The 27557-nt window shown below is 58.9% G+C and overlaps 2 protein-coding genes across 15 annotated transcripts; both read right to left on the bottom strand.

Annotated features, from left to right (window-relative positions):
- Positions 1 to 11567: 11567 nt before the first annotated feature.
- Positions 11568 to 18005, bottom strand: SLC35H1 (solute carrier family 35 member H1). Of its 7 annotated transcripts, XR_014025913.1 has the most exons (11): positions 17889 to 18005; positions 17656 to 17812; positions 17420 to 17483; positions 17219 to 17291; positions 16901 to 17069; positions 16723 to 16806; positions 16005 to 16180; positions 15541 to 15664; positions 15314 to 15455; positions 12278 to 12546; positions 11568 to 12189 (listed from the first exon to the last, which is right to left on the bottom strand). XR_014025913.1 is itself a non-coding variant. In XM_081323718.1 (10 exons), the coding sequence occupies exons 1-9, from the start codon at positions 17985 to 17987 to the stop codon at positions 15352 to 15354; spliced, it is 1050 nt and encodes a 349-aa protein (XP_081179844.1). In that variant the 5' UTR covers positions 17988 to 18005; the 3' UTR covers positions 11568 to 12189; positions 15314 to 15351. The 7 variants fall into 7 exon arrangements, 6 of the variants coding, with proteins under 6 accessions (XP_081179844.1, XP_081179841.1, XP_081179840.1 ...); XM_081323718.1 differs by lacking the exon at positions 12278 to 12546; XM_081323715.1 differs by lacking the exons at positions 11568 to 12189; positions 12278 to 12546 and adding an exon at positions 13828 to 15180.
- Positions 18006 to 18119: 114 nt separating this feature from the next.
- Positions 18120 to 27529, bottom strand: ELMO2 (engulfment and cell motility 2). 8 transcript variants are annotated; one of them, XM_081323105.1, is made up of 21 exons: positions 27341 to 27529; positions 26300 to 26427; positions 26102 to 26142; positions 25884 to 25956; positions 25672 to 25722; positions 25349 to 25530; positions 24700 to 24799; positions 24470 to 24621; positions 24310 to 24388; positions 24012 to 24047; positions 23693 to 23737; positions 23361 to 23483; positions 22945 to 23270; positions 22748 to 22856; positions 22050 to 22136; positions 21809 to 21972; positions 21612 to 21724; positions 21427 to 21534; positions 21227 to 21309; positions 21038 to 21115; positions 18120 to 18459 (listed from the first exon to the last, which is right to left on the bottom strand). In XM_081323105.1, the coding sequence occupies exons 2-21, from the start codon at positions 26375 to 26377 to the stop codon at positions 18259 to 18261; spliced, it is 2229 nt and encodes a 742-aa protein (XP_081179231.1). In that variant the 5' UTR covers positions 26378 to 26427; positions 27341 to 27529; the 3' UTR covers positions 18120 to 18258. The 8 variants fall into 8 exon arrangements, with proteins under 8 accessions (XP_081179231.1, XP_081179228.1, XP_081179227.1 ...); XM_081323102.1 differs by lacking the exon at positions 27341 to 27529 and having other exon boundaries at positions 22050 to 22186; positions 22945 to 23049; positions 23136 to 23270; positions 26300 to 27187; XM_081323101.1 differs by lacking the exon at positions 27341 to 27529 and having other exon boundaries at positions 26300 to 27192.
- Between the last annotated feature and the right edge of the window lie 28 nt (positions 27530 to 27557).

Here is a 27557-nt window from a genome sequence, read left to right as displayed (position 1 = left end):
GATCCTTCAGGCTTCGAGGGTCCCCCACCCACCCACCCACCCACCCACACACTATTGCTCACCTCTCCTCAACCCCTCTCTGGCTTCCTGCTGGGGAGGCCCAGGGCTCCTGGATGGAGGGCAGAGGAGAGGCAGATCCCCCCCCTAACCCCCTCGCAGAGCAGAATCTGACCGGCTTGCAGGGATGGGGGGGCAGTGGGGGCAGTTACAGCTGCAGGTCCAGAATGTGTTTTGAGGGAGGCTTGCTCTGCGATTTGGTTGGATGGTCCCTAGGGTAGCTTGTCTTATGCCAAAAAGTACTCTGCACATGGGCAGGGGGCGTCCCAGCAGAAGTGTGTAATCCTCAACAATCCCAAACCAGGACTGGTGTTGCCTACAGCAGTTGCAGCAGCCAGAGTTGTCGTATTCCTGGTGCGCACTGGCCACACCCGGCCACAGGAGATCCCCAGAGACACTGCGCCCCTCGATTCCCTGGAAGCCCCGAGCCATTTCCTGCCTCCGTGTAGCAGATGTGTGCTTAGATTCTGCTGCCTTTATGAATAATTTGTTGCGCAGTTATAAAGCAAATATTTAATTGAACTTTATGCAAAATGTGCTGCCACTGCTGCAGTCCTGCAGCTTCAGAAAGGGAGACGTGCCAGGCACCTGCCAGCACCCCTACCTGCTTCTGCTCCTGGGAGTTGGGCGGGGGGGAGGGGTGTTCCAATGGCCTGAAAGGCGGCTGGAGGGAGGTTTCGTGGAGGGTACCCATGAGATCACCCAGACATGTCTCGTTCCAAGGATTTGCTCCAGGAGCGATGCAGAGGCTGCAGCAAGGCACCCCTTCTTCAGCTTCTTCCTTCCTGGAGGGGTCACCCAGCCAAAAGTGGAGTGCTGGGCCGTCTACATGCCCCCCCCATGTAGGACGTCCTGGCCTGCTGCAGGGCTCCCACACAGCCCAGAGGGTTCCTGCATCTCCACCTGCCACCCTCCTGAGCTGGTCTGTGCAGCGGCCCCCTCTGCCAGAGGCACACCCCCCCCCCAGCAGCTTTTCCTCTCCGAGCCTGTAATGCTGTCATCTCTTGATCTAAGGCCTCTGCTTACATCGGAAGAATTAGTGATCCTCCAGTGGCTCTCCGCACCTGGCAGGGGGCCCCTCCTGGGCCTTTGCTCACAGCTTTGAACGCACCTGGCCAGTTCGGAAGCCAGAGAGGCGGCTCTGTGTGCTGGTGGGGCTGTCTGAGCCGTCCGTCTGGGGTCCCAGGTTTGATCTAAACGGGATGGGAGAGGTCATCCATCCCCCAATAAGCTCGCTGCCTTTGTGGACCTGCAGGAAATTCCTCCCCTTCCCTCCCTCCCTCCCCTGCTGGGCCTTTAGCTTCCTCAAGCCCATTCGATTCTGCAAGGGGGGAGGGAGAGGCTTGGGGGGGCATTTTTTGAATCTCTACCAGCTCTAAGGATACAGCAAGAGTGGCATAAAATAAAATACATGAAGCCAATTTTAAGACTACACTTTTGAATTTCTTGCAATCTCAGAATTGGCAATGGGGGGGGACGCTTTGGAGACTTCTGGGGGCCGCAGATATGAATGTAGGATAATGCCCTCCACATCCTTTTGTTTTAGTTTTATGGAATATGGTTTCACATTCTTTTGGTGTATTTATCATAGGGGCACCCCGCTTCTGCAGCCCATCGAGAGCAGGATGCCCGGCGGGCTTGCCCACGTCCTCTGCCTTGCGGTGCCGTTGCCAGTCAGGCGGTGCCTCTGGCGGGGCGACGGGGAAGGGCACCTTGGGCAGCCGCGGCCAGACGACCGGAGCCCTCGTGAAGCCCAAGCTGGGGCCGCCCGCCGCCCGCTCTGCCTCTGCCGCGGCTTGGAGAGGGCGGGCGGGGGGCGGCGAAGGGGCCGAGGCAGCGCTCCTTCTGCCGCAGGGCTTCCAGCCGGCCGGGAGGCCCCGAAGCGGCGGCAGGGCAGGCGGCGCCCGGCGCGGAGCCGCCTTTCCGCCCCTGCTCGGCTCCGGCCCGCGTCTTCCGAAGGCCGGCGGCTCACGCCCGGCCCGTCGCCCCGCGCGGCTGGAGGGGGCGCGGCTCGCCTCTTCCCGCTGATTCCGGAGCCGGCGCGAAGATGGCCCCGAAAGGCGGGATGGGAAGGGACTCGCCGCGGCCCCGTTTCCTCCCGGCCCGCCTTCCAGGAGCGAGTTTAGGCGGAAGAAACGAAGTGGTGGAAGGAGGGGCACCTGGCCGGAATACACCCCGGAGGTCTCTGGAACAGCAGCAGCTGTCCCGTCCGAAGCATGGAGGGTCCCTGGATATCCCCCCCGGGGTCTCAGTCACCCTTGGGGACCTAGGAGAGGCTCCCAGGGCCTCTGGAGACCCCTCAAGGGGGGAAGTGCTGCAAAGCAGGCTTGAACCGGGTGCCAAGGGCAGAGTCTCCAAGGGGCAGAACTCCCCTCCCCAGCAGGTGGCTGTGGCAGCCAGCCCTGCTTGCCAGGCCTTGCCAGAGCTCTGGGCCAGCTGTGACCTTCTGGGTTCTTGAAACAGACACCAGCAGCGTCTTCAGGGAGCAGAAATAGAGTCGGGTTTGGCACGACTCCTTGAGCAGGAATCTGCCTCAGCCCTGACCTGTTCCACTTCACTTCCTCCTAAGGTTCAACACGAACCCCTCCTCCTCCTCCTCCGTTACTTTAGTTTCAGCCCAGTTTCAGCAGAGGAGAGGCCCACCTTCTCTTCCTCATGGCGGCTGAGTAAGTTCCCTGTGGAATGCTGCAAGGCCTCCCTGGACTCTTCCCCTTTGCAAGCTGACCCTGCCCGGCTCCTTCAGCCCTTCCCCAGGACCGGCTTTCCCTCTCCCTGCTGGCAACTCTTCTGGGAACCGGCTCCAGCTTCTCCGTGTCCCTCTGAAAGTGGGGTGCCCAGAACTGGACTCGGGGCTCACCTCCAGCCCCACCGGCACAATAGACGCACGATCTCCTGTGCGGCCCGAGATTGCATTGGCCTTTTGAGCTGCAGCATCTCCTGGTTGGCTCGGGCTTGGCTGGTGGTCCTTTCGCACCCCTGGATTGGCACCTGGATCCGTCTCACATGGACTGCCACGAGGAGTGGGCCCAATCCTGGACAGACCCAGACAGTGTCTCATTTCCAGAGGCAAAATCTATATATTATATATAGAGAGGGTTTTTTATATATTTATAGAGATCTTATATTTGTATATTTAAAATACATTTATTGATTTTTTACAAAAATTCTAAATATTAATGTTAAAAGATAAAAACAAGAAGAAAGCTCAGGGAAAAAAGTGAAAATGAAGAAGGAAAGAAAAAAGAATGGAAAAAATGTTTTTTTCCTGAATTTCTTTGGTACAGATATAAGTAAAAAATATAGCAAACTCCTAAGATTACCATTTGTCTATATTATTTCCATAATCCCACATAATTCTAATCCTCAAATCCCAGAATCAATTTTTCATTTCTTTCAGTTTCTTGCAAAGAAAAAATAAGTGGTTTCCAAGTGAAAATAAAATTTGTCGAAGCCTTTCCATTCATCAGGGCTGCCCAGATGCAATGATCTTCCCTGTCTGCCATTCTTTTGTTGTAGGTATTTGTAATCTTTGAATGTATAAAAGTCTTGTGCCGTTATCATATATAAAAACAAAAATCCATAAAATGTCTCCACTTGTTTGCCATTAAGGTCCAAAAAGGCCTCTTGTTTTGTGGGTAGAATCACTTTTAAAATCTGCATCAAAATCTGTACTAGAGCCCAAACTTCCCATCCTTGTTACATGCCACCAGAGATGGGATCCATTTGATTTCATCGGCCAGATTTTTCTGATGTGGAACAAAAATCCACTCCCTTGCCATCTAAACTCTGCCGCCTGCCTGCCCCATTTGCAGAGCAGCCCTTCTGACAAGTACATGGGGGGGAGGGAAAGGGGGGGCTTGTCTCTTCCCTGAGCTTCAAGCTTTTCTCCGTCCCCTCTCTCCCCCCCACCCCGGAAGAGTTTGCCTTCCTCACCCTTGAAATTCCCCTCGTTCCAGCTCATCCCAATTCCCCGGGAACCTTAATTATGCCTGCCAGGATCGTGTCGATTCTTGCTGATCGACGACACGGATGGATTTCCTCAAGGATGACCTGAACTTGGTCCTGCCGCATCCCCTCTCGGTGGATCACCTGTAGATGGGGTAACCTGGGTTGCTGCCCGCTCTTGCGGAAGCGGCGCCGGGCCTGGAGCAGAGGCCGGGGGGGGGGGGCGTTACTCGCCCCACTCAACTCGAGGGGGAGCCACTGAGGGGCGCTCACGGGCCGGGACCGCTCAAGCAGCTCTAACGGTGCTCGCCCTGCTCGTTGCCGCCTCCTGCATTTTTAATGGGTTTTTAGTACGTGATGGATTTTTTTTTAAAAAAAATTGTAAGCCGCCAGGAGTCACCTGTGCACGAGTTGGGTGGCTATGTTAGTTTGTGTAATGAATTGAGCCCTGAAAACAAAAGCAAGTGGACACCTGGAGGCAGCAGAGAAGTCACAGAGGAAGTTTCTCTTTGAAGGACGCCGCCGCCGCCGCCAGAAGGAGCAACGGTCATGAAAGACGCGGTTTATGGTCCACGGCTCCAGGATCCGACCTCAGGAAGGGAGTAGGGCCTCCTCAGAGGAATGTAGTCACCACCTTAAGGTGACCCCATCGGAAGCTCGTGATCGCTGTAGCCCCGCATGCCGATGGAGGCCCCTTCCCTCCATCCATTGCCACCTGCCCTGACTCCTTCTTTAGGTGGGCATTTGCCCACCCCCACCCGGCTGGAGTAGCAGTCAAGAGCAGGGGCAGTCTGTTGTGTTCGGCTCCCAGTCCCTCCCTCTCCGATCCACGAGCCACTTGGGGATACTTAGCAAGGATTGTGGGGACCAAATTCTGTTCTCAGAGACTCTGCAAAAGCAAGCCGGGAGACCTGCTGCACCGAGAGGCCTCCGAGGTGCTGATTCTGCCAACAGACTCCACAAGAGACAGGAATCACTCAAGACTCATTTGTCCAGATGGACAACTATAGAAATCCATTGAAAATAACAATAAAGAGCAGTGGAAGAGTTTGGTGCCGGTGAGGGTCAAGGCACCAAGGAAAAAGATTCTGGGTGTTTGTTGTCTGCTTTAACCTGCCCCTTGTTGGTAGTGGTGTGTCCCTGTGAGAGGGGAGGCTGCCTGAACCCTGGGCTGTGGGTGCCCTGCCCCTTTAAGACCTCCCCCCAGCCAGAGAAGCCAAGCAGTGGGTGTGTGGGAGTTGTCCTGGAAGGGAAGGAGTGGGGAGGTGGTCTCTGTGGAAATAAAGCCCCCCGGAAGCAGCCCAGGCCTCTCACAAGTAGCCAGACTAGCCCCATATTCAACAGGGGAGGCTTTAAGGGCTTATAAGCACTCTTTCTGCAAGAGAAGCAGTGAATTACACTCACAATCCTGCACAGATACGATGCCACACCTGACACCTGCAGGCAGAGGTTTAGAAGTTACACCTTTAACAAACATGGGGGCGGGAATTTGGGCCAGGTTGGAAGATGGTTGAGGCCAGAGGAAAAAACAGGGAAAGGGGTGGTAATTCTAGAGCCAATTCTGCAAGGACTCCTTACAAAATTGAGGATTTGGATGAAGGAACACAACCCAGAGTTGGGTCAGAGGGCAGCTGAACTAGCTCAGAATTTCACGGGAGACAAAAGTGGCCACTTGTCCAAGCACTGTAAAGGCCAGAGGAAAAAGGGGACGGCTGTCACTGGGGTCAGGCAAGTGTCTCTGGGAAGGAGAATTAGGATCCCAGCAAAAGCTAATGGGGTCCCCGTGAGAGACTTAATAGGCGCTGGGAGTAGACAAACAATGGTGCATCCCTCATTTAGTTTAAAAAAAAGGCTCAGATGGGTGGGGAAAGAAGCCTTGGTGGAGCAGTGGGCTAATGCCTCCTTAAGTAACACCAGCTGCCTGCAATTAGTGCAGGTTCGAGTCCCACCAGGCTCAAGGTTGACTCAGCCTTCCATCCTTCCCAGGTAGGTAAAATGAGGACCCAGATTGTTGGGGGCAATAAGCTGACTTTGTAATAATGCCGCTGGGGGGGCCCTGAAAGCCCTAATAAAGCAGGCATATACATAGAATGAAGGCTACTGCTAAGCACATTGATTTGTGCTTCTTAGATTGTAAGCCGCCCTGAGTCTTCGGAGAAGGGCGGGGGATATAAATGGGATTTTAAAAAAAGAGCCCCTGACAGATGCTTCTGGGCAGACTCACCCTGCTGAAAGCCAACCAGGCACCGGTGGTGGGAGAGATAACCTACTAATGGGTGCAGATGTTGGACTCAAGAGAAAAGGAGTAGAGAAAGAGGGGGAGTAGCTACACGGGCAAAGCAGAGAGCCTGAGGTTCTTCCCAGCCATCCTGATTCAACAGGAGAAGTGAAGGGTCTCAGGAAGGTGAAAGCTTGACTGACAAAGCGGGGGGGGGGGCTCCAGAGAGGCTGGGATGGGTGGTGCAGCTTGGGGCCCTTGCAAAAGAAACAGCCCACATCAAAACATGGTTGGTTAGCCACGGAAAAGAGGGGAACAAGGACACATGCCAGACTTTCAGGAAAAGGAAGGCCGGCTGCACACATAAGGCTTCATCCCTACACAAAGGGACTGACTGAAGAAATTGTGCTTCCTCAGGGATATCGCAAAACCATATTTGGAGTTGACCCATGAAAGCCCACGTGCCACGCAGCTGAGATTTGAGGGACAGAACCACTTGCAGAACCCAGGATAGGCTCCACCAAGATAATGAAGGGAATGGAGACTAAAAGGAAAGGAACAGTTGCTGGAATTGGGTAGATCTAGTTTAACAAAGAAAGGGACTGAGAGTGACATGATAGCTGTCTTCCAGTATCTCAGGGGCTGCCCCAAAGAAGAGGGAGCCAAGCTATTCTCCAAAGCACCTGAAAGCAGGAGAAGAAGCCACGGATGGAAACTAGCAGAGAAGCAACCTGGAACTAAGGAGAAACTTCCTGACAGTTAAACAATTAACCAGTGGAACAACCTGCCTCCAGAAGTGGTGAATGCTCCAACACTGGAAGTTTTTAAGAAGAGACTGGACAACCATTTGTCTGAAATGGTATAGGGTTTCCTGCCTGAGCAGGGTGTTGGACTAGATGACCTCCAAGGTCCCTTCCATCATCATCATCATCATCATCATCATCATATTGTTTTGTTATTATTTTATTGTTGTTTTGTTATTATTGCCTCGGACATTTGTGAGGCAAAAATTCATCTCTGCGCCGCCAGAAAATCATTGGACCATGTTGTGGCTTCCCTTCTTGACTGACTATCATCCAGTCTTTTTTGCAACATGGCAGTGACTTATATAACCAGAATCTCTCCTACCATTTTGTGACCATGCCGGCTTATTAATCCTGATGTATTTCATAGATTCTTTGCTCTAACTCCCTCCCCTTCTCCCCCCTCCCCTATAATAGAAGGCCCGGGTTGTAACCACTGTGGGAGAGTGGTTAAGTTTTTACATCTGCTGCCTCCCAGAGGTGAGAGCTCTGGGGGGTATTGCTCCCCCGGTTTGTATGTACCAGGTTGCCCCCTGGCTTTGACCGCCGTGAGAGGGCGGGATTCGATCTGTTCCGGGATTTCCCAGCTCTAGTGGCAGTGGAGCTGGGCTGGCTCTCTGGTCATTGCCTTCGATTTATTTATTTTGAGACCCTCCCATGTTGATCTGGTCTGCCTTGCTGTTTTTTTGTCGGACTTGTTAAGATCATGCGTCTGACTTATTCTAGCACGACCTTATACGCTCTCAGGGGGGCCCCCCCATCCTGGGAGCGACCCGCCTTACTTTTTACACCTCCTCTTGATGAAGGGCCCGAGTGTTGGGACCCTGAGAGATGGCTGGGCATGGGTAGGGGCCTCCGATATAAGCCAAATAGGAGGCCCCTGGTTAGTTTTTTGGTTAAATTTTTTAGGAGGTTAGGGAGGGGGGTGGGAACTTCTTTTGGTTGTTCGGATATGGGGGGCAGTCCAGCAACCATTGTTCAGGCCAGGGCCGGGATTGATCGCGGAGGGGAGTTAGCGGGGGTCGGTCGCCCCCGGGGCTCCAGGGCAAGTCGTGGGAATGTCTATTCCCACGAAGTTAGGGAATGGCAGCAGGTGCAGGAACAGAGGGCCGTATCGATCTCAGGGAAGGCCTCTCCGCTACTTGCAAGCGGTGAGGCGTTCCGACCCTCTTGTTCTACCCCGAGGTCCCGGGAGTGAGGATGTGCAGCCTCCTGAGCTCCGGCTGGTGTACCTGAATGCCAGGTCTGTCGTTAATTTATTTATTTATTTTTATTTATTTTAATTCCATTTATATCCCGCCCTTCTCCGAAGACTCAGGGCGGCTTACAAGCTTAGCAGTAGCCTTCATTCTGTGTATATGCCTGCTTATTAGGGCTTTCACACACACACCCCAAGCGGCATTATTACAAAGTCAGCTTAATTGCCCCCAACAATCTGGGTCCTCATTTTACCTACCTCGGAAGGATGGAAGGCTGAGTCAACCTTGAGCCTGGTGGGACTCGAACCTGCACTAATTGCAGGCAGCTGGTGTTACTTAAGGAGGCATTAGCCCACTGCTCCACCAAGGCTCCTCTCGTCCGTGACTTGGTCGAGGGTGAGCAGGCGGACCTGGCTTGCATCACGGAGACTTGGTTGGGCCCAGAGGGCGGTATTCCTCTGGCTGATCTTTGCCCACCAGGTTTCCGGGTGCTACACCGGCCTCGGGCTCAGGGTAGGGGTGGGGGAGTGGCTGTTGTTATGAGGGAGACCTTAGCTCCGCGGGAGGCCACCGTTCCGCAGATAGTCGGGTGTGAGTCTCTCTTCTTGAGATGCGGCCCTGGTGCGCAGTTGGGCTTGCTGCTGGTGTACCTTTCGCCTAGTCACGCAGCAGCAGCCCTGCCTGAGCTTCTCGATGTCCTCTCTGGGTTGGTGGTTGAGTTCCCGAAACTTATAGTTTTGGGGGACTTCAATCTACCATCTCTGGGAGGATCATCTGAGTTGGCTCGGGAGTTCATGGCTTCCATGACGGCCATGGACCTGACGCAAGTAATTTCAGGACCGACTCATGAGGGAGGCCACACCCTTGACCTAGTTTTCTTATCTGGTCGGTGGTTAGATGATCTTGGTGGGGGCTCTCCAATTATTATGCCTCTGTCATGGACCGATCATCATCTCCTGCGGCTGGTCTTCCGTTTTGCCACCCCCCGCCGTGGGTGTGTGGAACCAGTTAGATGGTACCGCCCCAGACGCTTAATGGATTCCGCGAGATTCCAGGCAGCGCTGGGGTCCCCACCTGCCTCCCCCACTCACAGCTCGGCAGATGCCTTAGTGGAAGCTTGGGAAAGGGCAGCCACTGAGGCTCTTGACCGAGTTGTACCCTTGCGGCCCCTGACCCGATGCAGATCCCGTCGAGCTCCATGGTTCTCCGCGGAGCTCCGGGAGATGAAGCGCCGGAGACGGGGCCTAGAGAGCGGTTGGAGGTCCAGCCGATCCGAATCCGACCGATTGCGACTAAGAACCCATATTAGGTCTTATCTCGCTGCGATAAGGGTGGCGAGGTCCAATCACTTCGCTACCCTTATCGCGTCCGCAGATAATCGCCCGGCCGCTCTGTTTAGGGTGACTCGCTCCCTCCTTAATCAGGAGGTGAGGGAGGAACCCTTGCAGGGTCGTGCCGAGGAGTTTAACAATTATCTGTCGGACAAAATCACTCGGATTCGGACCGGTCTGGACTCTGACTGGGCAGAGTCTGGCGATCAGGACGCGGGTGGTCTTGTCGATATCACTTGGGAGGAGTTTGATTCTGTGACTCCGGAGGAAGTGGACAGGATTATGGGGAGACTGAGCTCCACATGTTTATTGGACCCGTGCCCTTCCTGGCTGGTTTATGCAGCCCGGGAGAGGACACGCAGCTGGTTCCAGGCAGTTATATCAGCTTCTTTGAGTGAGGGTAACTTCCCTGCCGTCTTGAAAGAGGCGGTGGTGAGGCCCCTCCTCAAGAAGCCTGCCTTGGACCCAGCTGTATTGAACAACTTTCGTCCGGTCTCCAACCTTCGCTTTCTTGCGAAGGTTGTTGAGAGTGTGGTGGCGCATCAGCTCCCTTTGGTCCTGGATGAAGCGGATTATCTAGACCCGTACCAATCGGGTTTCAGGCCCGGGCACAGCACGGAGACGGCATTGGTCGCGCTGGTGAATGATCTCTGGAGGGCTCGGGACAGGGGTCATTCCTCTGTTCTAGTCCTATTAGACCTCTCAGCGGCTTTCGATACCATCGACCATGGTATCCTGCTGCGGCGTCTCAGGGGATTGGGAGTGGGAGGCACGGTTTTACAGTGGTTCTCCTCCTATCTCCAGGGACGCTCGCAGTCGGTGTTGACAGGAGGGCAGAGGTCGACCGCGAGGTCTCTCGTTTGTGGAGTTCCTCAGGGGTTGGTCCTCTCGCCTCTCCTGTTCAACATCTATATGAAACCGCTGGGTGAGATCATTCGTGGCTTTGGAGTTGGGTATCATCAGTACGCTGATGATACCCAGCTTTTTCTTTCTACCCCAAACCACCCCAGTGATGCCCTCAACGTGATGTCCCGTTGCCTGGAGGCGGTTCGGGTCTGGATGGGGAGGAACAGACTTCAACTCAACCCCGACAAGACCGAGTGGCTTTGCATACCTTCATCCCGGGTCTATCTGGATATTCCATCTCTTTCTATGGGGGGTGAATTATTACCCCCCGTAGATAGGGCTCGCAACTTGGGAGTCCTCCTAGATTCGCGGCTTACCTTGGAAGATCACATGGTGGCTGTGACTAGGGGGGCTTTCGCCCAGGTTCGCCTGGTGCGCCAGTTGCGGCCCTATCTAAGCCGGGATGATTTATGCACGGTCGCTCACGTGCTCGTGACCTCTCGTCTAGACTACTGCAACGCTCTCTACATGGGGCTTCCCTTGAGGACCACCCGGAGGCTCCAACTGGTACAGAATGCAGCTGCGAGAGTTGTGTTGGGAGTCTCCCGATACTCCCATGTGACACCTCTGCTCCGTGAGCTGCATTGGTTGCCAGTTGTCTTCCGGGTGAGATTCAAGGTGCTAGTAATGGTGTTCAAAGCCCTCCATGGCATGGGGCCGGAGTACCTCAGGGAACATCTGCTGCCGGCATCAAGCTCCCTGCGCCCTGTGTGTTCCCACAGAGAGGGCCTCCTCAGGGTGCCACCAGTCAGAGAATGCCGACTGGTGGCCCCCAGGGGGAGATCCTTCTCTGTGGGCGCCCCGGAGCTATGGAACCAGTTACCGGTTGAGCTCCGGACGGCGCCCGATCTCCGCTCCTTTCGCCGCGATCTGAAAACATACTTGTTCGAGCAAGCCGGCCTGGCCTGAGGGGGGATTGGTGGGGGTTTTTTATCATTTTTATTGGGGTTTTTACTGTGTATCAATTGTATTTTAATCGAGCATGCATTTAATTATCTTTTAGTTTTTGTAAATTTCTGTGTTTTATTCTTGCCCTGTACACCGCCCTGAGTCCTTCGGGAGAAGGGCGGTATAGAAATATTAATAAATTAAATTAAATTAAATTATTATTATTAGCCAGGAATTGGCAGAGAGGTATAAAACCCACCCTGTGCGCCACAAGGGGAAGAAGACAAAATCCCCATGGAAAGGGGTCCTTCAGCCCCCATCCCCTTTTCTAAAGTCGCCATGGATACCGTAGGCCCAATCTAGTAAAGGCAACAAGCAGTGCTTTTTTTGTAAAAAAAAAAGTGCCGGAACTCACACACGTCATACAACCCGCCTTGCCTACCCTACAAGGTTCCATCCAAAAAAGGTGCCGGAACTCCGTTCTCAGCGTTCTATGAGAAAAAAAGCCCTGGCAGCAGGTATAACCTGGTGGCCGTGCAGCTCAGTACCCAGAAGCAGTTCCATTAGAGAACTGTGACCGCTAAATGTGTCGCAGAGGAGCTGCTAAAGATTTTCACACAAGATCCTGATGGATTAAGAAACCATTTTCCAATCGGCGCTGCTGAAATATCTATATGCAAACTTGGGAATAAAATGGGTGCATACCAGTTCTTACAATATATGCGGTACCACACAGCGAGAGATGCGCAGGTCTGTACATTGGAGAAACAAAGCAACCACTTCACAAACGCCTGGCACAACGTAGGAGAACCAACCCATCAGGACCAGGTTCAGCAATCCATCTGCATTTGAAAGACAGAAGACGGCAAAGTCCACATTCTGGACAGAGAGGACCACTGGTTTGAAAGAGGGGTCCAAGAGGCCGTATACCTTAACCCTGAACAGCCCTCTCAGCAGAGGGGGAGGGATAGGACACCCCCATCTCCTGTTTACACCACCATCCTTTCAGCAGTCGTAAGAAAGTTCCGCAGCCATTTGCGCTATTCAGGATACTCCGGGGGCGCAGATAAACCTCCTAGTGGCCTCAACAACTCTCAGAAAGAGCACTAACGACCAGATGACTGCAAGGAATGTAAATCCTTCCATTCTCCACCATTCAGTCAGAACTGAAGAAGCTTCTTGGATGAGAAATGAAACATCTTCAAGGAAAAACAAAGTCCAGTTGCCATTGGGGAAAAACACTGGTGGGACAGTCCTTACAATGCACAATAGCATACAAAGGTCTTACAAAAAGAACCCTAAAGAATATGCTCAGGAAATATGCTGGCCAGGACCCAAAGCACTGGGATAAATGGCTGCCTGTCCTACTGTTTCTGTATGGGGAGGTTCCCCAGCATCCAAGGATCTGGCCCATTTGAAAGATTATACGGAAGATGACCTCGTGGTGTTTTAGCCATCATTAGAGGAGGTTGGTGTGGAAACCTAAAAGGCCCCAACAATCTGACTGAGTATATCCTGACACCAAGGAGTTAGTTAAACATCGCCCAGAAGCACTTAGCCATACCCGAGAAGGCCAGAAGCCCCCTTGTGATCAAGGGATGAAGGCCAAGCGACTTGAAGTAGGAGACCAAGTCCTCCCACCAAGAGTGCAGACACGGGCCCAGTGGCAGGCTCCCTACAAAGCGAAGAGCAAAACGGGTCCAGTCAATAACGGCGAGAGAGAAATTGGGAGCCCACCAGTTTTGGGAGTAAAGAACCTGTGGCCATCCTGAAGACATTCCTGCATTTGGTCCTCTCCATCTTTCGCAATGCCCTGCGATCTCTGGGCAAAGCAAGGGGGAGGAGAGCCGATTCCTGGCTCCCTAAGCGGCTGTGTTGGCCAAGCGGGTGCTTGTTAGTTTCTGTCTTCCATGCGTGTCTTCGTGCTCATATAACCCCCCCCTTGCACTGTGCAGGTGTGCATAAGGGGCGCCTCTCCGGAAAGAGGGAGGGAGGGAGGGCTGGAGCCATCCTGACAGCCCCAGGACTGCTGCGAGGAGCACCCCAGACCGTGTGTCCCAGGAGAAGCTGATGGGCTGGACCTCTGTGCCTCGGCCTCCTTTCCACCCTCCCCTCCAGCAGGGTGGACCACAACAGGAAACGCCAGCAGCTGCCCACAACCGTGAAAGGGGGGGCTCAGTTGGGCAAGAGATGGGGCACAATGGGCATCCCCCCCTTCCGAACGCTCGTCCTGGGAAGCTCCGACATAGGTAGGACTCGGCCTTCCAAGCTCAACCTCCCACTTGAGCAGAACTGAATCAGGTGCTAGGTGGTGAAGCAGGCCAGGAGGGGCAGCCTGGCCGCTCCGGATTCCTACAATGGCAGCTACGGCTACTTTGCAAAGTGTCACTATAGCCGCTAACCCCGGACGGCTGCAGAATAGCCGCAGCTGCTTGGCGTCACAGAAGTGATGAGCACCCTTGGTGCGTAGCTTTATGAAATATTCCTCAAATAACATTGATCAGTTTAAATATTTAATTTAAATATCAATTTGATACTTATCAAATATCGATGGCACTTTGCCGGCGGTCCTGAGCAGAACTGCTGTGGATGAATTGAGATCGGTAGGAAGGAATTAAAAAAACTTCCATTCCCCCCCCCCCCCGAGAAATGGAGCTACTGGAGGCTGCGGCTCGCGTCAGGCAGTTCTGCCACTGGGCCTGATCCTGGCTGCCAGGGCCCAGGCAGGGCACTTGGACCAGTCTCGCCCCACAGCAGGAGATGGTGACACTGGTGGGCTTTTACTGGAGCAAACTGGACACCTGAAGTGACAATGCCCCGACTTCCTGGCAGCCCCCCGGAAGCGCCCAAAAGAGCACCCTGGTTTCCCATCCTCTGCTTTCCAGTCCTCACTTGCCCCTCAGCCATTTGGGTACCCCAAGGGTGCCCCAGTAGAGCAAACGTGGTCTATTTGGGGAGGAGGGGAAACCCAGTTCCCATTTTGGTGGGCACTGGAACCGATAGTTGCCGTTTAACTATTTCCAGCTGTCCCTCTCCCTCCTTGTAGGGCAAATGGTCCAGAAGAGAGTCCTGTCAGCGGTTCCGAGAAGGATCCGCTCCCATCTGCACCACTCAGGTGACCCTGAGGACACAGATAAACCTCCAAGTGGCCTCAACGACTCCTATCTAAAAGGAGGCAAATGACCAGCTGTCTGCAAGGAGTATAAATCCTTCCCTTCCCCACCACCCAGTCAGAACCTGAGGAAGCTTCTTGGATGGGAAGCGAAACTTCAAAGAAACACAAGGGAAGTCCAGTCATCTCCTGAAAAGGCACCTTTGGAACGTAGCCCTTTGTTCTTCACAAGCCGCCCCCCTGCTCTGCTCAGGGGCTCTTGCATTCTCTTAGCCCCAGTGATCGCTGCAGTGGGCGTGCCCATCGGGGCCCTGCCTTTCACGCACCTCCACCTGCCTTGGTTCCTTACTCAGGGGGGTGCTTTCAGCTAGCCCACCTGCCCTGCCCGCCCTGAGGTGAGCATCCGGCTGAGGCTCCAGGGGCCCTGCACCCAGGCTCGGCCACCTGGCTCCCCTTTCCAGGCCGGCGGGCATTCCCAGAGTCCTCCTCCTCCTGAACGCTCAGGAGCATCTTGCTGCAGGTGCCCTCCTGGACTGAGGCAGAGCAACTCCTGCCCCTAGGGGGGCATCGGTGGAAAAGGGAGGCCGCCCTCTTCTGGGGCTCTTCTGACCCGCCAGAGCCTCTCCACCGCAGGGCCCAAACCTTCTCCTGAGCAGCTGCCCTGGCCATCCGCAGGCCCTGACTCTCAGCTTCTGGCCCAGCCAGTCTGGGGCACGAGACCCTGGCAAGCCCAAAGAAGGCACCCTCTCAGCCCGGGGGGGGGGGGCGGCAGAAGCAGCCCTGCTAACTGCCCTCCCCCTTCCCCAAGCTGAGCATCTCTGCTCCACCCTAGGAAGCCCGCAATCCACACACACCACAAAGCAGGCGCCCTCCGTCTTGCCAAGGGGGCAGCTCAGCGCAGGGGGGCCTCCTCCTCCTCCGGGGAATTCGGTAGCAGCAAGAGCTCCAGGTCTGCAGGGGAGCCAGGCGCCTCGGGGTGCTTCGTGCCCTTTGGCCCTGCGTGGGAAGGGAGGGGTGAGATGCCCTTCGAGGGCCCATAGAAAGAGGCTCTCTCTGCCCCTCCCCTGCCCCCCCTCCTTACCCCTGAGGGCCTTCAGGGCCACGTGCAGAGAGATGCCCAGCAAGCAGACGGCAAAGCCCAACCAGTTCAGCGGAGTCAGCTGGTCTCCCATCAGGTGAGCGGCCAGGAACAGGGTGCAGACCTCCTGGGGGACGAGGCAGCGCATTCTCAGCTCACAGCAGAGCAGGCCGGCCTAAGCTACCCCCTCTTGCCAGAGGCGGTGGGGGCTGATCAGACAGGCTCAGTCCCACTGCTGGGGGGTCCCCCTCACAGCCTTAAACAGCCCTCCTTAACAGCCAGAGGCAGCTGGCTTGGCCCGACTCAGCTTCTGTTCTTTCTGACTTTATACCATGGTGAATTCTATGCAGTTGCCGGAGTAAGGCAGGCCTTCCCAGGGGGAGCAACATTTTGACTGCTGCCTTGGAAGAAGGAAAAGGCCCAGAGATGCACTGAGGACAGGCCAGAGAAGCGCCCCCCTCAAATACCTTGAAGATCCCCGATATGGAGAAGGTGAGGCTGGAGGTCCTGGAGACCAAGAGGAACTCGGAGAAGCCCAGCCCGAAAGCCAGCAGCCCCCCCAGGACCAGCTTCCCCAGCAGATCCACCAGCAGGTGCACCTCCTGGAAACGGAAGAGCTTCTCTGACGCAGACAAGGGCAGGCCTGGGGAAACAGGGAGAGGACAGGAAGGGGGCTCGCTTGCAGACCCAGCCCCACCACCGGCCCATCCGGAAGAAAGTCCCAGAGACAGATGGGGGGGGTGGGGGAGGCCAGGTCTCCCGCCCAGCAGTCAGTCCGGAAGAAGGCAACCAAAAGTTTAGGCTTGGCAGGGCCTGCAGAAAGGATCTGTGATCTCAGTGGATCACAAGGGACCAAAGCACGAGATCTTGGGCGGGACTCCTGGAAAGCAGCCCTCAAAAGCGGGAAGAGCCATGGGGGAGGTGGAACCGCCGGTATGGAAAGCCGAAGCCCAAGAGTCTTGCACGGAGACTCCTCCCCTCGACGGGCCTCTTTGGATAAAGGGCCCTCCTGAGCTGCGCAGGACCTCGGGCCACAAGATGGGACTTCTCCCTTCTGCGACCTGAGCCGCTGGCGGGATCATCCCAGCACACCCTTTGTGCCCCCTCCCCGAGCAACTTGGGGTGGCCAGAAGCCATCGCCTCCCCGCCCCTTGAGCGAGTCCACTCCCCCCCCAGGTGGCTGACCTTCAAACACGGCAAAGAGGGGAAAGAGGCTCAGGAACATGGCCGGCTGCAGGTGGAACATGGTGTCAATGGGGTTCTGGAGTCCTGTGAGGGACGGGAAGGGCAGCAGCCAGTCAGGGGGAGGGAGGGAGGGAGGGAGGAGGACTTGCCTTCCCTCAGCCCCCAGCCACGCACTCACCCAGCTCGTCCTTTTGGAGGAGGATCTGTGTCCGTGTCCAACGGACGCCCCCCAGGAAGGAAGCCCCCAGCACCATGGCGAAGCCCTCGGCGTCAAACTGGGTGGACTTGTAGGTGAACAAGAAGAGTCCGCCGGAGATGAGCAGCACCACCAGCACCAGGGCGGCTCTCTGTCAGGAGATGGAGCAGCGTCACCAGCTGGTGAGCGGAGAGCTGGGCCGGGCAGAGGCCGGGCAGGGCTGCTGGCACCCCAGCTCACTGCCCGCCAGCTGCCTGCCCGAACGCCGAGACGGGGGTGGGTGGGAGGGGGGTGTCTCACCGGCTCCTCCAGCTTGAAGATCAGCGAGAAGAGGAGGATGAAGAGGACAGCGGAGGACTTGGTCATGGTGTAGCTGCCAGACCGGAGGAGGGAGGGAGGCGTGAGGGGTGCAGCGCCAGGCAGCATCCCCCCCCCCGCCCCAGCCGCCGCTGAAGGCTGCGCCAGCCCCGTCCCCCAGCGCCCCAGCCGCCCGGCACTCACAGGGAGACGGTGATGTAGAGGAAGCTCCAGTTGCTCAGCCCCACGTCCAGGGCGGTGGACAGCGCTGCGGACGGGAAAGGCGGCGCCGTGAGAGGAGCCCCCGCGGCACCTCCGGCGGGGCTTCAGGCGGACCCCCGACCGGCGGCAGACGCTGCGCCCCGCTCGGTCCCGGGAGCCTCCGCCCGCCCCACCCCGCCCGCCCGCCCGCCGTCGCCCCTGCCCGGCCTCGCCCTCACCTGTCGGGGCCACCTGGCTCAGGTAGGCGGGCCAGGGCAGGAGGGCGCGCCCGGCGGTGGCGGCGCTGCAGCGGCGGGAGCAGCGCCTGGCCAGCCCCGAGAGCGCGAAGATGACCAGCAGGTGCAGCAGCGTCATGAACAGCGGGAAGGCGAAGCTCTGCGCGGAAGGGAGGCCACGCGGTGAGCCGGCGGCCGGCCGAACCGCCCCGCGCCCGTCCCGGAGCCCCGCCCACCTGCATGAGCCACTTGTTGTAGAAGGTGATGCCGATGGAGAAGCCGTAGTAGAGCAGCACCAGCCCCGCCGCCCGCGCCAGCGCCCGCGACCCCGCCATCGCGCAGGGCGGAAGCGCCCCGGCCACGCCCCCCCCGCGCCTATAGAGGCCGTGCGGCCAGAGCGCCCCGGCCGTCCAGCGCCCCCTGCCGCCCGCGGAGCGAAGGAGAAGAATAAGAGGCCGGAGCCGGGCTGGAGGGGGGGTAAACCAGCTTTAATGGGGGAGGAAGGAAGGGAGGAGGAAGGCGGGGGGCGATCCAGGCCCAGCCGCCGCCCCGCGACCGCCCCCGGGCCCTGTCCGAGGAGCCCCGCCGGGGGCGGGCGGAGGCGGCTCAGCCGTAGTGGTAGACGAAGTCGTAGCTGCTGGGCTCGCGGGGGACGGGCGGGGGCTCCTCGGGGATCTGGACGTTCTCCAGGTCCAGCAGGCGCAGCTTCATCTCCATGCTGAGCAGCGTCTCCAGGTCGCTCTTGGTCAGCTCGCTCGCCATGTCCTTCCCCAGCAGGGCGTGGAGCCCGTCGACCCAGATGCAGAACTGGGGGCAGCAAAAGAGCGTCTCAGGCGGGGGGGGGGGAGAGGAAAGAGAGAGCGAGAGCAAGCCCCTCCCCCCCTGCGAAGACCCTCCTGGCAGCCTCTGCCGCACCTCGACCCACTCCTCCAAGCGCTGCCAGAAGCCGATTCCAGGCACAGAACCAAAATCACGCAAAGTCTCCGCACCGCTTTAGACAGCCTTGGTGAGGACCCACCTGGAATCCAGCATCCAGTTTTGGTCACCACAGTACAAAAGAGATGCTGAGACTTTGGAAGAAGTGCAAAGGAGAAAAACTAAGATGATTAAAGGCCTGGAGACTAAAACACACGAAGAACGGCTGCAGGAACTGGGTATGGCCAGTCTAGGGAAAAGAAGGACCAGGGACATGATAGCAGTATTTCAGCATTTGAGGGGCTGCCACAAAGAAGGGGGGGGGTCAAGCTATTCTCCAAAACACCTGAAGGCACGTCAAGAAGCGATGGATGGAAACTGACCAAGGAGGGAAGCAACCTGGAACTGAGGAGAAACTTCCTGACAGTGAGGACAATTAACCAGCGGAACAGAAGTTGCCTCCAGAGGTTGTGGGTGCTCCATCACTGGAGGTGTTCACAGAGAGACTGGACAGCCTTTTGTCTGAAACGGTATAGTCTCCTGCCTGAGCCGGGGGCTGGACTGGAAGACCTCCAAGGTCCCGTCCAGCTCTATTCTCTATATCACAGCCCAGGAAGTTTCTTCCCTTCTGAAACCAAAGCCGGGAGAAAAGTCCCACTCTGCCCCCACGCTGGGAACACGCAGGATGGGGCAGAGCTGGCCTCCCCCCCCCCCCCGAGTGGTCTGCATCTTCTCACAGCTCAACCAGCAACGAGGCAGAGCTGGTGTTATAAAGGCCAGGGAGCTTTCGCTCCATTAGTGGTTCCCCCCACCCCACCCCCACTTTAGCCCGGTCAGATCCCATGGGGAGCCCGTGTTCCATTCCAGCCACCACCATCCTGACTCCCCGCGAGGGACGGTTGACAGAGCTGCCCTCTTCGGCCCTGGCCTTTCTGAAGGGCCGTCCTGGAGGGAGGGGCGGCTGGTGCTCTCCTGCCCCAGGGCACCAGAGCCAGAGGGAAGGAGCCCTCCTCCCTACGCCACGCAGGCCCTCAGCCGAGGAAGAGGCTGCCCCAAAAGAGATGGGATCTCCTGGCCGGAGGGCGAGAGGGAGGCGCTGTGGCGGCTCCTGAGCAGAGACCCTCACGGTCCTGCTCAGCCCAGGCCAGGCGACAGGGGCACTTTATTCACCCAGCACACCTTTCACCTGCAGTCTTCGTTACGGCCAGGTTGATGATGGTCACCAGCCTGCACATTTAAAGAGGAGGCCCTGCATCCACGGGGGGGGGGGGGCTATTAACGCCTGGAGATTTCAGATTAGTTCAGTGCAGCAGGACAAGGGGCAGGAAAGGCTGCAGTTCCATCTCCTGCTTGTCAGCCCCGAAGAAACTGGGAGACACGAGGAGAAAGCGGGCTGGGGAGGGTCAGCGGGCCTCCCCTTGTCTCCACCCTTCCCCCGCAATCTGGAAACCTGCAAGAAGCGCAGCCTGCTTGCAGCTCCTGCCCGTCCTCCTGGGACCCAGAACTGCCCCCAGGACCCTCCAGGCAGCTGCCACAGGGGAGGTAAGAGCAGCGTGACCCACACCGGGGCCCCTGACCCTCCCCTGGGGTGTCCAAAACAGGCACTCACGGCCAGGAGGCCCAGGCCACAGGAAATGACCCAGGAGAGTTCAGTGGGAGCAGGGGAGGAGCTGCCTCTTCTGAGGGGTGCAAGAGGGGCGATGCAGCCATCTTCCACATCAGGGGTCCCCAACCCGAGAGAGATGCAGCTTGGTACCGGGATGCGACTCATTGGGAACTGGGCCGCGCAAGCAGCGGGCGAGCGCCTGAGCACAGAAAGCTCCATTTGCTCAAAAGCGGCGGGAAAAACATCCTCCCTCTGCCCTGCAGCCAGCACTGCCGCCGGTTCGCAGAGACGGAAAAGTTCTCCATAACCGCCGGTAGCCCCGGGAACCGCTGAGTGAGGAGGGCCCGAGTGGTGGGGAACTTAAGGCGCTGCTTCTGCTGGGAGCGCAGAGACGGCGACGGCCAGGCGTCCAGTCTGAGGGACGAGGTCTGCGGAAGAGGGGCCACGAAGGTGGTGGTGCAAATGCATGGGGCAGGGATTTCTGACACGCCTTCAGAAATTTCTACTCTGACCGATCTAAAAGGAGGAGGAAGCGACGGGGCTCCTTCGCTGGCCTCACAAGAAACCCCAGTGAAGAGGGGAGGCTTTCCAAGCCCACAGTTTGAAGAGTTCTCAGGAAAGGACCTCGGCAGCCAAGAGGAAAGAGGAGCAGTTCAGCAGAGGGGCCAATGGTGCGGGGCTGGGGTGTCTCCCCCGTTCAGGGGATGTGTTCGGGCCAAGGCCAGACAGGCACCTATTTAATTCCTTTCCTCAACAGGGGCAGACTAGATGGCCTCCAGAGCCCCTCGGAGGGGAGGCAACCCGAGGGCCAGCCCAGCAGGATAAAAGCAGCCCTGGGCTCCCCCACCGGTATCTGCTGCTCACCTCGTATTTATTGGGTGCGATAAAGTTCAGGGCCTCGTCCGGGTCGTAAAGGATGGAGAAAGCCAGTTCCAGGGCCTCCTTGGGGACGGGGAGAGAAGTCAGGGACCGGGAGGCAGGCCTCTCCCCCCTCCCCCCACCGTCCCTGGGCAGAGGCCTTTGGGGTGGGGGGGCTCCCTGGGACGCCCGTACCTTGTTCTGCTTCAGCGCCCCCTTTTCCTTCATGTGAGGACACTCTTTCCCAGTGAGAACAGCCTTGATGTCTGCCACGGGGACTAAGGGAAGAGGGGCGGCCATCATGCCCGGCCCTCCAAAGGCCCAACTGGGCAGACCCCCCTCGCCCCCGGGCCGGAGAGCTGCTGCACCCCCGCCCAGCCCCACCCCTGGCCTACTCTTTTCCTGCAGCGACTCCAGGGTTGCCCCCCCCCGGGCGTTCTCCTCCAGGTCCCCGTAGTGGAGCGTCTTGTGGTTCAGGGCCAGGCGGCAGTACCAGAAGCGCTCTGCAAGGCAGGGAAACGGTCTCGGCAAAGGCCCCCCCATGAGAGCCCCCCCCACTGCCACAGGGTTCCCGGCTCACCTTGCCTCCTCCGGTTGCCCACTTTGCGGAAGCTGCTTCCCTCGCAGAGGCGGTTCAGGCGCTGCTGCTTGATGAGCGCCAGGATCTCCGGCTGGATCTTCTCCCGCAGCTCCCTGGGGAAGGCCGGCCAGCAGGTCCATCAGAGGGGGGGGCGTGTCGCCCCCAGCGCCCCCCAGGGCCCCCCCGGAGGCACTCACACGATGGGCGGGGACTGGAAGTCGTCCTGGCTCATCCGCTCCGACTGGCGCAAGCGCAGCACCTCCGAGTAGCCCAGGCTACGCAGCTTGCTCTGGAACTGGTCCAGGGAGGGGGGCCTGGCGGGCAGGGCCCGGGTGATCTGCTCCCTCACCACCTGCATCACCTGGAGGAGGAGGAGGAGGAGTAGGAGGAGGGCAGCGGCACTGCAGGGCTGTGGAGGGAGGGGGAGGCCACACCCACCTTGTGGAAATCCTCGGCTGTCGCCCGCATCTCCTTCCAGGTCCTGTTCAGCAGCTGCATGCAGATGACGAAGAGCTCCTCCAGGGCCTGGTCGTGCGTGAAGAACATGGGGTGGTAGTCGTTCCGGCCCTCGTTGGCTTGGCAGAGACAGGGAGGAAGCGGGCCGTCAGGGCAGGCCCACTTTCCCCCAGGCTGAGCTTTGGGAGGGAGGGAGGGAGGGAGGGAGGGAGGGAGGGAGATCTAGGGCAAATATTCCCAGACTGCATCAGCAGAAAAGCACTAGGAAGTGCACTGTGTGTACGTGAGAAACTGCACAAAAATGTCACAACATCCCAGCTGAACACACAGGGATACTCATAGCCGCTGAGGCGCCAAATGGCAAGGCAGAGCTTTTACCTTTCCGACCAACCTTTGGGAAGTGAACGGCCCCCCCCCCGCGGCAGCCAGTGGCATCTTAACAACCCTCCTTGCCCCAACCATGCGCCACTCCACGGCTGCCACGTGAAGCAGCCCTCTGAGTCTGCAACATCCCCATTGGGTCACATCCGGTTGGGCCAAGTGGTGCTCAGGGAGAGGCCTTAGCCGGTAGATCCTCCGGGGCTCCGAGGAGAAGGGGAGCAGCTCCTCCTGTTCCAGCCCTGAATGGCTCCTCGGGGGGTGGGGGGGCTTCCCAGGGTTCCCCACCAGACCCCACTTACGAAGTTCTCCAATCTGCAGGACCTCACAGAGCATCCTGGTGAGCTCGATGGCGCTGCGCCCAAAGGGGCAGGCGTGCTTGTCCTCCGGGCTGCTGTTCTCCAGGACAATCTGTGCAGCAGGAGGAGAGGTCCAGGGTGAGGGGGAGCCGGGTGGCCGCCTGCGCAGGTCCCCTGTGGGGAACAGCCGGGCCCCTTACTCGGATGTAGGCATCCCGATGATGTTTGGCCAGGTAGAGCATGTTGTCCAAGGCCAGCATGCCTGGCGGGCTCTGAAGGAAGTCCAGGGCCGGATTGAGGGGGTTCTGAGGAAACAAAAGGGTCTCTCTCTCGGGCCCTGGCCTGGCAGCCCAACCGGCCGGGCTCCCCTCCCTGCACACCGCCAACCGACCGTGAAGCCCAGCATCCTGTAGTCCTTGGTGCAGATGGCCTTGCGCTTCTCTGCCCCGTCGCCAGGGACGCCGCTGCTCTCGGCCTCGGCCTCGAATGCAATCCTGCGCAGCTCTGAGAGGACGTCCCGCTGGGCCTGCTTGGGACAAGGGGGATGGTGAGTCTGGGTGGGGGTGGCAGCCGGACACCCGCCCTGAAGGCCGCAGGGGGCTACCCTGCCCACCACCTGGTCACTGGGGTCCATTTTGGTCATCATCCGCTCCTCCCGGAGGTTGAGAGTCAAGACCTGCAGCACGTACAGCTGGTGGGCCATCTCGGTTTTGATCGGGCGGTTCCCTCGGATGACGTGCTGGGGGGGGAGTGTGAAAACAGTCAGCAGGAGCAGCCCCCACCGCCTCGCAGCTGTCAACTGGCCCAGACTGCTGCGGCCGGCACGCTGCCTGCTAACTGGCAAGGGCGAGCTGCCTTGCAGGGCGAGGCCTTGTAAGGCCCAGCTGAAGGGAAGGCCGATGGACAGCAGCGCTAAATAGGGAGGGCATCTCTGGCCCCAAGCCTTACCGTCAGGACGGCCGAACGCAGCTGGGCGGAGGCCTCGGCCATCTCCTGCCAGGAAGGTACAAAGGAAATGGCGGGTGGTGGAAGGAAGGGAGACAGAGGAGCTGCCTTCTGGACCTCCCCCTGCCCGCCTGTGCTGCTCCCCAGCCCACCAGGGAAGCCATCTGCAAAACCCCAGGCTTTTCTCAGACCCCACAGCAGGAGTAGCCTCCTGCCCCTGTGGCCCCCTGCTTCTCCGAGGCTTTCCGTGCACCCCAGCACCCTGAAAGAGAAGATTCGGAGCCCGCCGGGCCTCCATTCTCTGACACAGGGATCGACTTACAGTGCAGGGCAGGTCTAGCGGACTAACAAGCTGGTCCTGGGGTGGAAAGCAGAAACAGACACAAAAGGAGCAGATGACAGAATCAGCAGACCGGGGGGGGGGGAGAGAGAAGCAGGGGGGGAACACAGCCTTTCACAGGATACAGATGGAGGGGGTGCACACGCAGATGCCCAAGCCAGCCCCCACCCGAGACGGTTCTCCCCTCCAGGAAAAGAGCAAGGCCTGCCTCCGCTGGCCCTCTCCCCAGTGGACAGGGCATCCCTTCCCCCCCACCCCACCCCCAATTCCTGCCACCTACCTGCCTCTTGTCCTCGGGAGCCTTCAGGAAGAGGGCGTTGATCAACGCTATTGCGTACGTCTGGATCTCCTGGTTGGAGCTGTGGGAGATCCAGAGAGAGAACTCGTCCAGCTCTGCCAGGGGGCGGGCAAGGGGAAGCCCCAAGCCCTGGGACACTCACACTTGGAGGTGGGAGAGCAGCTGCCCGACCGTGATCTCCTCCGCAATCTTCTGATAGAGAGCCTGGCTGTTCAGCACCATGCTCTCCAGGATGGCCAGGGAGCGCTGCAGGATGGAGACGTCCACCGTCGGCTGGCTCACGTACTCTGCGATCTGCCGGCAGAGGGAACCCCCGGTCAGCACCAGCCCGGTTCACCAGGACGTGCCCGTTCTCCTCCCAGGGGACGGCACCTGCTTGATGAAGCCGACGGAGATGGTGTCCCAGGAGATGAGGCCGTGGTCCATGAGCTCCAAGAAGGCCGTCAGGGTGAAGGCCAACGTCTCGCCGTAGCTGCAGGGGAAGACACAAACAGCCCACGCTTCCTGGTCTGCAGGCCGCTGCTCGGCTCTCTCTCACCTGGCTGTCAAACCTCGGACAACCCCTTCGGCTCTTCTCTGACAGGGCCCCACTGGTGATGCTCCCGCCAGCCAAAGCGGGCGACGGCCATGGAGGAGGTCACCCTTGCTGCCTGGGGGCTTCAGGAGACAAGGCCCTGCCCCTGAGCGCACCCTCCACCGGCTAAAAGCAGTCTATACCCAACGGGGGGGGGGACACAGGACGTGGCCCTTAGGTGGCCCCCTTCTTCCCTTTCCTTTTTCCTGGGCTTTCTAGGAATAGGACAAGCCTTATGACCTGCTGCCATCCTTTCCCCATCCCTAGGAGAGGCCCTCCTCGCCTCCCCTGGAGAGCCACTCCCCGACAGCCAGGAGGTCTTGGAGCAACCGGAGGCTCATTCCTCTGCTGGGCTGCCCTGGGCAATGGTGCCAGGAGCGTTTGCAAAGACAGGGGTGGGGTGGGGGAACAAGAGGGGCTCCGACTGAAGAGCAGCCCAGCACTTACTGAGAGAGGAGCCTGGAGCTGCCCTCAACCAGCCGGGTGAGCACCGCAATGCCGTCCATGTTGATGAACTCGGTGGCAAAGGTGACGTCTGCCGAGAGCTTGGCGAGTTCCTTCATGGCCTCTAGGCGGCCCTCCAAGCTGGGGGACTGGGTCCGGTCCATCAGTTGGCGGGCGGCCCTGGACTGAAAAGGAGGCATCGGGAGCCCCTCCCCATCTCGCTCGGCAGACAGAGAAACAGAGCAAGTGGCAAACGGGGGGTGGGGGGTGGAGGGAGGAGAAAAAAAAAGCCCCATCCCCAAGGGCTAGCAGCAGCCGGAACCTACTGGAGAAACCGCCAACTGGAGGATGGTCCCATTCTTGATGTCGCCACGAGTCTGTAGGGCACAAAGACAAAAGCTGGCTTAAGACCGGTCAGCCAGAGTGTGTGTGTGTGTGTGTGTGTGTGTGTGCGCGCGTGTGTGAAAGAGAGAGGGGGGGGGATGAATATGTTGGACTCTAGGATAAGGACTGCAATGAGGGAGGATTGCACACCTACCTGTTCCGTTACATACAGTTGTGCTCCATCGGCATAGCGTAGCGTGTAGTATTCAGGGTTCGGCAGGGACCATCTGCCAGGGGACAAACACAGGAAGGTCGCTTGAGCCTTCCAGCCTGGCCATTCCTTCCCCTGAGAGAGAGGGAGGGTGCTCCTGGGGCCCCAGCTGAGAAGACGGGGGGGGGGGGGAGGCTGATCTGACTGGCAGACACTCTCACCCGTCGCAGACTTCCTTGATGATGGAGACCAGGGGCTGCTTCTGAAAAGGGCAAAAGTCGTGAGCTAGGAGGCTTCTCTAGGCCAACCTATGCCTGTCCCCACCATCATCCACAGCCACTCTGCTGGGGCTCACTGTCCAGGCCTCACTCCTGCGAACACTTGGGTACCCTTTAGTCAAAGCCTGCCCCGTCTCTCACCTGGTCAAACTCGAGCAACTGGGCATTGGCCCCAGGCCACTCCACGGCCACCTTGACTACGTCCAGCGGGGGCGGCATGTCTTTAGAGACCCAGCTCTCTCGGCAGAAACGGGGACCCTCTTCCAGACCTGCCACAACAGAAAAGGGTTGACAGATGGGTGGCTTTTCCGCAGCAGGAGCCACCGGCCCAAACCTCAGGCCCATTCCCAGTTCCAGCCCAGGGGTCAGCCAAGGGCCTGCTCTCTGGGCCCCACCGGGCACTTGCAGCTTCCCACATGCAGATGAAGGGGGCACACAGAGCGGGGGAGGGGGCACTGGTTGGGATACAGTCTGACCAGCAGGGTTCCCTCGGGAAACACTAGATCCCAGAGGGAGGCGGGTGGGGAAGGGCAGCCTCCGGGCTTCTGGGGCGACTAAAGCCACGCAGAGCTAGATCGAGACCTGAGACTTCAGCAGAGGATTCCCCCCCCCCGCCAGAGGACCCCCAGCACGGCGGAGCGTCTGCAGGAGCCGTCAGAGACCACCCAGTTTATGGGGTGGGGGAGGGAAGGTAAAAGAAACCGAGTGACGCTCGGGAGAAAGAGAGGAGGCCGCCCTTGGTCCCCTAGGAGGGCTTCACCCCAGAGGGGGAGGCAGGGGAGGGGGCTGCCGCTCTGGGCACCCGGACCACCGTCTGCGGGGGGGGGGGAGGGCGGCGGGGCTTTTGCTCAGGGCGGCCCCTCCCCCCCCTCCCCCCCCGGGCCCTACGAAGAGAGCAAGGGGGGGAACGGCGGAGCCCCGAGACGCCCAGGAGGAGGCTCCCTGCTGGCGGACCGGCGAGGGCGCTGCGGCCGGAAAGGGAGGGCGGGGGAGGGGTCGGTCCCCCGCAGGGATCCCCCCCCGGCTGAATCTCCGTGGAGAGCGAGGCGGGGCTTCCCCTCTCCCACCGGCTCTCCTCCGGCGCCCGGCCGGGGTCTTCCCCGCAGGCGGCCCGGGGCAGCGTCAAGGGGGCCTCGCCCTCCCTTCCGGGGCCCTCCCGCGGCGGCGGCGGCGGCGGCTGACCTGCCCGGGAAGGCCGGCCGGGGGCTGCGGGGGGGGGGGGCGGTGGCGCTGCTGCTGCGCTCGGCTCGGCCCCGCCCCCTCGGCCTTCCGCTCCCGGGCCCCGCCTCTCCCGCGGCCCCCGGCGCCCTCTCCCATTGGCGGATCGGCAAGGACGTCGCTGCCATGGGAACCGCGCCGTTGCTCGGCCCGGCCGCCGCCGGGGGGGGGAGGGGTAAGG

This window comes from Vipera berus (assembly GCF_964194415.1).
Source record: "Vipera berus genome assembly, chromosome: 3".
NCBI lineage: Eukaryota > Metazoa > Chordata > Lepidosauria > Squamata > Viperidae > Vipera > Vipera berus.
The sequence above is the reverse complement of the archived record's forward strand: the minus strand, read 5'-3'. Positions and strand labels throughout refer to the sequence as shown.

Bases quoted from the DNA above. Each gene is read 5' to 3' on its own strand.
- SLC35H1 (XM_081323718.1), bottom strand. From the start codon at position 17,987: ATGGCGGGGTCGCGGGCGCTGGCGCGGGCGGCGGGGCTGGTGCTGCTC. The intron at 17,484-17,655 runs GTGAGGGCGAGG...TCCCGTCCGCAG, and splicing joins GAGCCAGGTGGCCCCGACAG to CGCTGTCCACCGCCCTGGAC. The intron at 17,070-17,218 runs GTGAGACACCCC...ATCTCCTGACAG, and splicing joins TCTTCAAGCTGGAGGAGCCG to AGAGCCGCCCTGGTGCTGGT.
- ELMO2 (XM_081323101.1), bottom strand. From the start codon at position 26,503: ATGGGCCTGAGGTTTGGGCCGGTGGCTCCTGCTGCGGAAAAGCCACCC. The intron at 25,957-26,101 runs GTGAGAGTGTCT...GTCCCCTGGCAG, and splicing joins ATCAAGGAAGTCTGCGACGG to ATGGTCCCTGCCGAACCCTG. The intron at 25,531-25,671 runs GTAGGTTCCGGC...CCTCCTTTTCAG, and splicing joins TCCAGTTGGCGGTTTCTCCA to TCCAGGGCCGCCCGCCAACT.